Genomic DNA, 11615 nt, shown 5'->3' with positions numbered 1-11615 from the left:
GCACTCTTCCGATCGCTGTGGTTTCGTATCCGTCCGGCTTTCTTTCTCCGACGGTCCTCCACGCTGCGGGGCGCTAGAGTCGGGGAACAAACCGAATGCGGCTAGAGAGGCAGGCTTTGGGGTTGCCAGGGAGCGGCTGGCGGCTGACTTCCGTTTCCGGACGCTGAGGCACGCGGATTCGGTGTTGCAACCCAGCGGGAAAATGCGGCCTTTGACTGAAGAAGAGACCCGCGTAATGTTTGAGAAGATAGCGAAATAGTAAGAGCGCGCCGAGGGGAAGGGGAAATGTGTTTGTGGCAGGGAAGGGCGTGGGTGGAGTGGGGGCGCGGCCCTGGGAGGAGTCTTTTGGGGCGCCGTCTCCAGTGCTCTTTTTGCCTTCAGCATCGGGGAGAACCTTCAGCTGCTGGTCGACAGGCCCGACGGCACCTACTGCTTCAGGCTGCACAACGACCGGGTGTACTACGTGAGGTGAGGCGGTGCCGGGTGGACCAACGTGGACGGGGGGAGGACTGGGTCCCGCCGGCTTCCCGCAGCTGACACCTTCTTTCTCCTTACCCTTTAAGCGAGAAGATCCTGAAGTTGGCCGCCAACATCTCTGGGGACAAGCTGGTGTCTCTGGGGACCTGCTTCGGAAAATTCACGAAGACCCACAAGTTCCGGTTGCACATCACAGCTCTGGATTACCTTGCACCCTATGCCAAGGTTTGTGGGGGGGGGGGGGGGGAAGGGGGACAAGAGCGGGGTGGTATTCAGTCGGCAACTGGGGATGAAGGAAGTCAAAAATGAGGGCCACGTCAGAAGGCAGATAATTGGGCGGCTTCTCTGCCTCGGAGTCCGCGACAGTGGTTAGGTCAGTACCACACGTAGAGATGTTTGTGGGACTTGCTGCCTCGGCAGGGTTCGGGCTCTGGCATAGGAATGCCGTGTGGCTGCATAGTCGTGGTAACGTTCAGCAAAGTAGAAAAGCCTCTGCAGACCCCACTCAAGAAAAGCCAGTAGGTGACTTTGGTGAGGAGCACAGAGGGATCCAGAAAAAGAGTTCTTAAACTATCCGTGAGAGAGATTGTAGAGTCGAATAAAGAACCTCCTGGGAGTTCAGTTCGGAGAATGAGCAATTTGAGATAGCCATCCAGTCTTTCTCTTTTCCTTAAAATGCTTTCAAGAAATTAATCACATAGCGGCACCTGGGTGGCTCAGTCAGTTAAGGATCCAACTCTTAATATCGGCCCAGGTCATAATCTTGGGGTTGTGAGATCAGCCCTGAGTTGGGCACTGCGCTGAGGGTGGAGCCTGCTTGAGAGTCTCTGTCTCTCTGCCCTTCCCCACCTTGTGCCCATGCTCACCCTGTCTCTGTCTCGAAATAAGTAAACATATATATTTTCTAAAGACAAAATCCTTTTCTTATTAAAAGAAAATCCGTGGACCAAATGAAAACAAAGCTTTTTCGCAGCAAAATAAATAAATAAATAAATAAATAAATAAATAAATAAATAAAACTTAATCATATATCCAACAGCTGGCTAATCTATGGGATATAATTATTAGCATTTTAATGTCTCTTAGATTTAATTGTGGGGTTTTTTTGTTGTTGTTGTTTTTTTATAGTATAAAGTCTGGATAAAGCCTGGAGCAGAGCAGTCCTTCCTGTATGGGAACCATGTGTTGAAATCTGGACTGGGTCGAATCACTGAAAATACCTGTCAGTACCAGGGAGTGGTGGTCTACTCCATGGCAGACGTCCCTTTGGTGAGTAGAGATGGTAGCTGTTAGAAAAATCAAGTATCTTTTTTAATTCAGAAGGCTGTATTTTCCATCTGTGCGCTTCAGAGACTAAATTCTCAGCACCTTTTGAATTTCTCAAAGATAAGAACTGCATTTTTTTCATCTTCGTTATTTCCACCCCTCGATGCATGCTTGTTGAATGACTTGAGTGAATCAGTGTCTCTTCTTTTGAATCCCAGGGTTTTGGGGTGGCAGCAAAGTCTACACAAGACTGCAGGAAAGTAGACCCCATGGCGATTGTGGTATTTCATCAAGCAGACATTGGGGAATATGTGCGGCATGAAGAGACATTGACTTAAAACGAAATCATCGCAAGGACTTGTGGCTGTGTGGAAGGGCCTAGCTTTGTTTCCCGTGTCTGTGTAGGCTCCATCATCATGTTGAATTTTGTCAACACTGACTTCTTCAGGGACTTCTTAGTTTAATATTCTCTCTATTGCGATTGAATGCAGGCTGGATTCTTAAGTGAAGATGGTTCAAAAATGGCATTTCAGATCTTTGTGTTTGTGACTAAACAGAATGCTGTGTTTTATATTTGAATCAGAAGGCTTCTTGTCTTGAGTAACAGGTTCTAAGTCGTTGGAACTGAGGACAGGAATAGCTAGCTTTTTGTTATCTGTGATAACGCCGTTTTCAAACTCACGATAAGAACACAAAGGATTTTTTCATTGTTTATATGATGAAAGTTAGATATTGCCATATGAGAATGGTAGGCCATGTGTTGGATTTTATGAATGAAATTTGGATAAAATAATAAGAGCAATTTGTCCTGCCAGTTTTCTATATAGTGGGTGTTGTGTGGTATGGAAGAAAATCTTGGATCTAAACCCCAGTTCTGACACCTACCAGCTGTATGGCCTTAGAAGTCATTAAACTTTAATAAGCTTAATTTTCTTCTTCAAAAAAAAACAGCTTTAACCTAAAGATGGTTTTTCGGATTAGAAATCAACGTTTGTAAAGCACTTAAGCACAGTGCCTGGCAAATGATAGGTGTTAAATAAATGGTAAAATTATTTTTATATTGCATATGCTGGGTATTTCTATTACTAAGGATAGGATCTTATGAATACAGCTTGATTATATATCTTCGTTCTTGATCTTTCTTTTTCTGAGATGGTATGATCCCAGGCTAATGGTATTTTCATCACCTTGATTTCTTAAAATGTGATTTCCCATGGGAGCCTTTACTTAACTGGACTAGACAGCACTAATCAGAGACCTTGATATAATTCAGCTCTTCCCATGCTTCCTAAAATTATTTTTGGAATTATTAAAATGTTTTTTTTAATGAAAAAATTCCACTAAGTTTTTTAAACTGCCTGTTTTAAATCTACTGCTTTTCTTTTTTTCCTGCTTATTTTAAATTCCAAAGGTGACATCTCTAAAAATAAAACATTTTTCAACTACAAAAAAGCAGTCTGCCAATTCCTGTTTTTGTATGCAACGCATAAAACTGAGATGTGTATGTTTTTGTCCCATTTTTTTCAACTCTTCTCCCTCCCATGGTTCTCAACCCTCTAGATAATCTTAGAGTTAAGGGGCTGCTGTATGATGAACAGTATTTTGATGGTAGCATCACTTAGTGCACACTTTTGTAATAGCCGATATCAATACTTAAACATTTTTATTATTTTATTGCCATTTTGAGGCAATAGGGAAGGAGAGCAATAGACTAAAATGTTCTAACAAGTTGATTTTTTTTCCAATAATTTTACAAAGCTCATACCCAGAAGAAAAGGACTAGGGTGCTGTAGTCATTTTGGCTTAGCATCTTGGCTTTTTTGTGTCTGTAACCTTTGGGACATTAAAGAGACGCTTCAAGAAATACAGCTGCAGGATTCCAGAAAGAACAATAACAAAGCTCTGGGCTGTTGACCACCAGTTCACGTAGTTATAGTTTGATTGGAGAAGGAAAAAGTCAGCCGTTTTCCTCATGCGGGCAAAGTTGTAATACCGCCACATGTGAAAGATATTGTTCTGCATCTTCCGTGTACTCTCCTGTGGGACAGAAAATGAAATTAAAAGAGTCCTCCCTACCACCCATCTAGTCTCACCCCATTGCTCAGAAGCACTAACCTAAGTTATCTGGAGGCTGAGTAACTTACTTCTATAATTTTATGATACATACAATAAGTTGGTTATTGTAGTTGTTAGTAAAGCTGGTTTTGCTCTCTATGAAAACATCGCCTGGACTTTGGTTTAAAAAACAAAATTTCTATAATGAAAAATTTCAGTTCTAAAACTCTTTCAGAGTATCTCTAGATTTAGACATGTACTCAGTACATCATTGCCCCTCTGGCTGATGTTTTCTGTTTTTTGTAGATGGTAGAAGATGGGGGCTGGCCTGCAAACTTTTTTTGTTTTTGTTTTTGTTTTTTTAGTATTTATTTATCTAAGTAATTTCTATACTCAACGTGGGGCTGAAACCCATGAACCTGAAATCAAGAGTTACATTCTGTACTGACTCACCCAGCCAGGTGTCCCTGCAAACTTTTTATTAAAGGACTAGATAGTAAATCGTTTAGGCTTTGTAGGTGATACAGTCTCTGTTGCAGCTACTGAACTCTGCTCTTGTTAGCATAAAAGCAGCCATATATAATTGTCAAACGAGCATAGTTGTGTTTCAGTGAAACTTCATTTACAGAAATACGCAGTGGGATTTTGTACGTTGAAAAATACTATGAAGAAAGTGAAAAGACATCCCACAGAATAGGGAAAATGTTTACAAATCATTTATCTGATAAGGAACTTCTATCCAGAATATATAAAAAACTTAAAACTCAACCATAAAAAGACAGCCCTATTTTATTTTATTTCATTATTTTGTGTGTGTGTGTGTGTGATGTGGACTTTTAATTCATACTTCCCCTCTCTCCCAACTGTGGCAGCTGAATAGGGAATGATCCCTCAGAACTCCCTGAGAAGACTAAAAAAGGGGGTTTGCATTCTTCTGGGTAGATAGGGGATGCGGTCAGAGTTGTCTGTAATAAAGCTAGCTACCTTCATCCTTTTCAAAAAGCATCAAGGAGTTCCTGGAATCTGAGTCAAGAATCCCTGCTCCTTGGCCAGACCCTGTGCTCTGGCCTGGGTTTCAGGCCAGCCCGGGAAAGACAGCCCAATTTTAATATGGGAAAATGATTTGAATAGACAGTTCTCCACAGAAGGTATACAGAAGGCCAAAAAACATGGAAAGATGCTCAATGTCATTAGTCATTAGGGACACATACCTCAAAACCACAAGATACAACTTCACACCCACTAGAGTAGCTTTAGTAAAAGACACAGTAACCTGTTGGCAGGGATGTGGAAAAATTGAAACCCTCAGATACTGCTGGTGGGAGTGTAAGATGGTTTAGGCACTGGAAAACAGTTACTCATAAAGTTAAACAGAGTTACCATATGACCCACCAAAGTATCCTACTAACTGGTATACAGAAATGAAAACATGTTCACACAAAAACTTCATGCAAATGTTCATAGCCGCATTATTCCTGATAGCCAAAAAGTGGATGACCCAAATGTCATCAGCTGATGAGTGGATAAGAAACTGATACATTCATAAAAGAGGATATTCATCCATAAAAGGGAATGAAGTATTAATACCTGCTATGATGTGGATGACTCTTGAAAACATGCTAAGTGAAAGAAGTCAGAAACAAAAGGCCACATTGTATGATTACACTCAGGTGAAGTGCACAGAACAGGCAAATTTAAAGAAACAGTTGATTAGTGAGTGATTGCCCAGGACTGGGGAGTGGGGTATGGGGAAGGAGGAGTGAGTAATGGGTATGGAGTTCTTTTTAGGCTGATGAAACTTGTGAAATTAGATGCTGGCAATAGTTGCATGACCTTGGGAATGTACTAAAAACCACAGAATTGTACATTTTAAAATAGTGAATTCTATCTAAAATTTAAAAAAACGGGCGTCCAGGTGGCTTAGTCAGTTAAGCATCCAACTCTTGGTTTTGGCTCAGGTCATGATCTTAGGGGTTCATGGGATCAAGCCCTGTGTCAGGCTCTGTGCTGACAACGCAGAACCTGGTTGGGATTCTCTCTCTCCCTCTCAAAATAAATAAATAAACTTTAAAAAAAGAAACAGGCACTGGGCCAGATTTGGCCTGTGCACCATATTTTGTCAACTCCTGTTATAAACGAGTGAGGAATTTTAAGAGCTGTAAGTTATAAAAATTGAAGGTTGCAAATCTTCTTGCCTGTTTGGTTTCTCCCCAAATGAGCCCTCAGATGATATTACTGATTTTCAAGGATGTTTCCACAGATGTGTCTCTCACAAAACAGTTACCTCAATTGCATCCAGAGTATCATTCAGTTGTTTTCTTTCATTCTTCTGTTTGTGGTCCATCTCAGGCCCCTCATAGAAAACTCCAAAATTGAGGTAAACTTGCACAGAACCAAAGTGATTTTGCTGATTTTTTAGACAAAGCTGATAAAAACCTGTAGGAATCCCTAGATCATTACCAAGTCTTGGCCTCCACCCTTTGTTGAACTCCCACCCTCTAGATTTCCCTGGAGATACCTGTTTACCAGTGTTAAATGTGCTACTTAATACCTTCTTCTCACTTAGGAAGTACAAAGATAGAATGTTTAAGGTGGAAGGCCTTACGTGATCTTCCATGAAACTTACTTTACTGAGTATCAGTTATGATATTGTTTTGCCAAATATTAGTAACTGAGTTCTATAAAATAGTAAATTTATAAAAAGTAAATTTATTAAGTAAATTGGTTCTATACTAGATAGGAAACCATGTTTTCTCCTTTGTCACCTGTATTTCCCACATCTCTTACTGAAGTTCTTCTCAACAAAATGAGTTGAAATTAAGAGCATGCTATTTGCCTTCTTGTACACCATTACTGGGGGATACCGTCTTGAACTTGAAACTAGAGAAAAAATTGATGTGAATGAAAGAAGCTATCCTGCGGATGGAGTAACTTCTGCAAGGTGATTTGTACAGGAGCTAACGGTTTGGGGTATGAACTAGTATGAACTAGTGCTGGTTCTCAACTGGGATCCTCCCTTTGTGTGTGCCTCCCTTTGTGTGTGTGTGTGTGGGAGCAGGGAAGAGCGGGATTAGAAGGGCGTGGCAGTTATTTGATTGTTCTAATGGTTAGAAGGCACTGCTGGGGCCAAAGATGCCAGATACCATATGGTGCTGAAAATCCTGTGCTACACAGTGAAGGATTGTTTTATGCCCCGATTCAGAAACACTGTTTTTTGGTTTTTTTTTCTGTACACCTGGCTAGTAGAGAGGGCAATTAAAACCGACCAGTGTTGTGCAGGGTGGAGATAGGCTCAATCTGGCTGTAGGAAATTTCTGATGACTGGGGAAGTGTTTCGTTGTTTGTGGATATTTTCATGGCCATGCATTTCCTTTTGTTCTGAGTCTGCTATTTCATAACTGGCTCAAGTATTCTGGTGACTGGAAAGGAATGTTATCATGTAATAAATTTATTAGTTGGAATTCTGTATTATAAATGGGTCTCTCTTTTGGTCACTTTCCCATAACCTCATCAGTTGGAGATGATGAGATAAAATTGAGCTTCTGGACCCTGGAGTTACAGTAATTAGTCACCTGGAGACCCTGCCCTGAATCTGACAGCAACTGCCTGCTGCTTAATGTCCTCCACTACAGGCAGTCTCCGGGAAAGGTTTGATATTGGTGTTGAAGGCTGGTTTTTGGTGTTGAAAACTGGGTTCTTCCCCCTACTGTTTGATTATCCCTGTGTGAAAAAGCCAGGGCTAATATATCTCAGGTTGTTCTAATTTCAGGGGCGCCTGGGTGGCTTGGTTGAGCATCCAGATCTTGATTTTGGCTCAGGTCATGATCTCACGGGTTCGTGAGATCAAGCTCCACGTCAGGCTCCACACTGATTGTGTGGAGCCTACTTGGTATATTCTCTCTCTCTCTCTCTCTCTCTCTCTCTCTCTCTCTCTCTCTCTCGGGTCCTTCCCCCACCCCTCTTCCACTAACGTGCTCACTGGCCCTCTCTCAAACTGAAAAAAGTAATTTCAGTACTTCTCATTATTTACCCAATTTCAAAGAAATTTAGGATTATTACAGTAGCTGTGGTGATAAAAACAGACCTGTCTCTTTGATAGAGAAGTTAATCTGGCCCCGAACATCCTGAGAGGAGTCTATGAGGAAACCCTGTGGGGTATGTGCTGTGGCAGCAACATGCCGGTCATGTGACATTCCCAGTGTCCGCTGCACCTGCCAAGACACATTAAAGAGGGAGAAAAGCCCCTGCTACATCACCAAGAGCTAGCTAAATAGTAAGATTGACATTCATGATCATCAGCACAGTGGTTCTCTGGGAATCTGGATGGAGACAACAGTGCTGTTGGGGAGATAGGAAGGGACAGCAATGCTGAACATTCTGCTGTGTTAGAAACAGTATTGCAGGACAAAGAATTGCCCAAAATGCCAATAGCACTCCAGTTAAGAAGACATGTCTCAGACCATACATCGTGTATCAACTGATGTGTATGTTTTGGCTATGGAGTTCTTGACTGAACTTGCTTGGTTTTAACTTCCCTAGTGTCCTTGATTTGGGCTTATTTGCTGCTTGACAGCAAATAAATAAGGCATTCAGTAGGAACTTGTCCCCAAGCTGTGTCTTGATAAGCCCAGGCTACAGTGAGCTGATTAGTAGCTACTGTTCCAAATTCAGAGATAAGAAAAGGCTCTGATAAGCTAACTTAAAATAAGCTTTGAGTTACAGTGGAATGGAATGAGATCAATAGAGTCTATTACTATGTAAATAAAATTTAGAAAGTTAACAGGTTTCTAAGATAAAGAACAAGGAAATGAACAGCTTCTGACTTTACTATTGAGTTCACCATCCTTGGGCAGTGTGGTGTAAGACCACAGGATGGATAAATGTAGTTGGCCTGTGAACAGGCAACTTTTAAACATTTACCTTCCTAAAGAAACAAGACTGGCCAAATGGAGCAATCTTGAGTCAGTGATTCTTTAATTTGCCAGAATTACCCCTAAAAGCAAGAGAATAAATGTTGGCTCCCCTAGCCCCGTAAAGAAGCATCTTTCTTTGAAATCTCAGGGTCTGTTGCCAAAGTTCATGTAGGTTTTCATTTTACTTTGTACCATATCCATATTATTTTAATGTTTTAAAAAATGGATTCTCGGGGCGCCTGGGTGGCGCAGTCGGTTAAGCGTCCGACTTCAACCAGGTCACGATCTCACGGTCCGTGGGTTCGAGCCCCGCGTCGGGCTCTGGGCTGATGGCCCGGAGCCTGGAGCCTGTTTCCGATTCTGTGTCTCCCTCTCTCTCTGCCCCTTGCCCGTTCATGCTCTGACTCTCTCTGTCCCAAAAATAAATTAAAAAAAAAAAAAAAAAAAAAAAAAAAAATGGATTCTCTCCCCTCTCATCTCCAAATCTGAGTTAATATATGATTACCTCTCTGGGAAGAGGCAGCTTGTTTGTCCCATGGCTTTGAGCACACCTCCATTGCCCCCATTTTGATTAGTCAATCCATATGTTTTAGCGATTGTTCATTCACGGAGAGTTTCCATCTTAGCTGCAGGTCCATTTCATGAACAGGTAGGGAATCACAGCATAAGAAAGACAACCAGAATCTTGTATTCGAGTAAAACCTGACCCACTTAACAAAAGGAAACAAACAAAAAAAACCACGTCCCCAGTATGGCTAGAGGAGCCCTTGTACTTACCTCATAACTGAAATAGAAGTATCCAGTCTGGTAGGCAAATTGCCAGAAGCACTCTGTGCCTCCTGGAGGGATCATGACGGCAAAGTCAGATCGATCTGCTCCATGGAAGAGGGGCTGGTCCCCAGAACCAATAAAGGGTTCTGTCTTCAGGCTCCTAGCAGAGGTCACTAGGTTCAGAACCACCAGTCCAGCTCCAGAGAGCAAAGGGAACATGCTGCTTTCTGAAGATTCCTCTGTAGGTGAACTGTTTGCACAAGCCCAGTGAAACCAAGCAGTTTAAGACACCTGCTAGGGTAATCATTAACTCGCAAGTCACACTTAGGCCAGTTTCAGGGCCACACATGGATATTCCATAATAGAAGTGGCGTGATACCTCCATGCTTGGCTCACAGGAAGAGGTTTTGTTTTTACCTCAAAAACTCACTGCAGGGTGCCTGGGTGGCTCAGTCAATTGAGCATCTGACTTCGGCTCAGGTTATGATCTCACTGTTCATGGGGTAGAGCCCTGAGTTGGGCTCTGTGCTGACAGCTCAGAGCCTGGAGCCTGCTTCAGATTCTGTCTCCCTCTCTCTCTATCTGCTCCTCCCCTGCTTGCACTCTCTCTCTCTCCCTCTCCCTCTCTCAAAAATAAGCAAACAGTAAAAAAACAAAAACAAAAATACCTCAGTGGCTTACCAAACCTACTTCATGGCTGCTAGATAGAATCTGCTACTTCAGAAGAGGTATTTCTCTCCTTCCTTTGGGCTATGGTTTTTCATACCTGCTTCTTGGGGGTAAACATTTGGTAAGTTTATTTACAACCATCTGAATATACTGACAAGGTTTGGCCAGGGAGATTCTTTCTCTTATTCATATCTAATTGCTAAATGATACCTATTGCCCCAGTAGGACATATGGGGCAGATCTGTTTCAACAGAATTTGTTCTGTCCAATGCTAGAGGTTAGAGAGCAAAAAGCACAGCATGGGAGTATGTGCAAAAATTTTATGGATAAAGTGAGCGAGAGGCAGTGGTGAAACCCCTCCACTGATAATCCTTGTTCTTTCTCCCACCTGACTGATACATTCATCTAAAACTATACAAAAACCCCTTAAAAGACTATTTCTATTATTCAAACTCTTGATCTTTCTTCTTTTATTTATCACTTCTTCACTCACAGCGGGGAAAAAGGCTCACTGATCCACTGACCTCATGGCTGACATTGAGCTAAGAGATTTACTTGCTTATTTATTCTCTCAACAGCCCTGCAAGCAAGAGAGGTACCATTACCTACTGACTTATAGATAAGGAAATGTTCATTCAGAGATTGAGGTGGCCGGCTCACTGTCCCAGAAGCGTGGCTGGTGCAGCTGGGGCTTTGAGTGAGCCTCACCCTCTTACCTACCAGGACAGTGTTTCTGGACAGTCTTTGAGTGCTGACAGTGTATAATGTTTTTATTTCAGCCATAATCTTAAAAAAAAAAAAAACAAAAAAGCATTAGCACCTTCTAACCAAGTATTGCTTCAGAATTCAGTGCATTGACTCCAAATGGTAATATCTTAAGTGTCACAAAGCTAATAGGCAAAGAGCAGACTTCATAATAGTGTTCAGGTCTAGCAAAGGCTACGTGACATCACCATACCCTTCAGGCACAGTGGTTTGCAGCAGTCTTGCTAAGGTGAAGATGCGAGAGATTGGGATCACTTCTCAGTGCACGGTGGCACAGGCACCCCCACCCACATCCTGTCACGGCTATAGTCCCAACACTACCCACGTCATGAGCAGTGACTTAAATTCAGCAAAAGAATCATCAGTTCACAGTACATTTCATAGTTCTATGGAAGCTGTAGGCATAGTTTTATGTGTGTACCCATTTCAATAATACTATCATAAAAACACCTCTGAAGTTACATTAAAAAGTGTTAATGGACTTATGCATTTCTCAGTTTGAGAAACACTGATAAGGATACTCTGCTTCCCTGAATATATCCCACATCTCTCTTCTACCTAGAGAGCAGAGTCTAATAATGTGAGAGTGGAGGAGAGAAAAGCTTCTGGATCCTAACCCTGTTTAGGGGAACCAGATCAATGGGGATTTGGGTCTCACCTTTTCACTGTAGCTTCATTTGGAATTAACTGATAGGAAAA

At 42.1% G+C, this 11615-nt stretch overlaps 2 protein-coding genes across 10 annotated transcripts in view; one reads left to right on the top strand and one right to left on the bottom strand.

Annotated features, from left to right (window-relative positions):
• Window positions 1–42: 42 nt before the first annotated feature.
• NIP7 (nucleolar pre-rRNA processing protein NIP7) overlaps window positions 43–11615 on the top strand; it is a 73627-nt gene continuing 62054 nt past the window's right edge. For 7 of the 8 annotated variants that reach the window (XR_015244732.1, XM_086689055.1, XM_086689054.1 and 4 more), the window contains exons 1-4: window positions 43–258; window positions 382–468; window positions 564–702; window positions 1606–1746. Coding sequence is in view for 7 of the 8 variants with exons in the window: in XM_086689055.1 (XP_086545181.1) it covers window positions 203–258; window positions 382–468; window positions 564–702; window positions 1606–1746 (423 nt within the window). In the remaining variant the exon portion in view is untranslated. Of the gene's footprint in view, window positions 259–381; window positions 469–563; window positions 703–1605; window positions 1747–1961; window positions 2809–11615 lie in introns of those variants that run through there. The other variant, XM_086689052.1, reaches the window with a different exon arrangement.
• On the bottom strand, window positions 3390–10824 carry TMED6 (transmembrane p24 trafficking protein 6). Of its 2 annotated transcripts, none has more exons than XM_086689049.1 (4): window positions 9489–10824; window positions 7883–8003; window positions 6083–6234; window positions 3390–3780 (listed from the first exon to the last, which is right to left on the bottom strand). In XM_086689049.1, the coding sequence occupies exons 1-4, from the start codon at window positions 9699–9701 to the stop codon at window positions 3547–3549; spliced, it is 720 nt and encodes a 239-aa protein (XP_086545175.1). In that variant the 5' UTR covers window positions 9702–10824; the 3' UTR covers window positions 3390–3546. The 2 variants fall into 2 exon arrangements, with proteins under 2 accessions (XP_086545175.1, XP_025776617.2); XM_025920832.2 differs by having other exon boundaries at window positions 7883–8009; window positions 9489–10781.

Source organism: Puma concolor, chromosome E2 (assembly GCF_028749965.1).
Source record: "Puma concolor isolate L17-30 chromosome E2, mPumCon1.1.hap2, whole genome shotgun sequence".
NCBI lineage: Eukaryota > Metazoa > Chordata > Mammalia > Carnivora > Felidae > Puma > Puma concolor.
This window is presented reverse-complemented; position numbering and strand designations above follow the sequence as displayed.

What these genes read in the sequence shown, in the direction of transcription:
- TMED6 (XM_025920832.2), bottom strand. Translation starts at nt 9,701, where the DNA reads ATGTTCCCTTTGCTCTCTGGAGCTGGACTGGTGGTTCTGAACCTAGTG. An exon ending in ACTTCTATTTCAGTTATGAG is followed by an intron (nt 8,010 to 9,488) that starts GTAAGTACAAGG and finishes GTGTCTTGGCAG; the next exon opens with GTGCAGCGGACACTGGGAAT. An exon ending in CTTCTCTATCAAAGAGACAG is followed by an intron (nt 6,235 to 7,882) that starts GTCTGTTTTTAT and finishes GGATTCCTACAG; the next exon opens with GTTTTTATCAGCTTTGTCTA.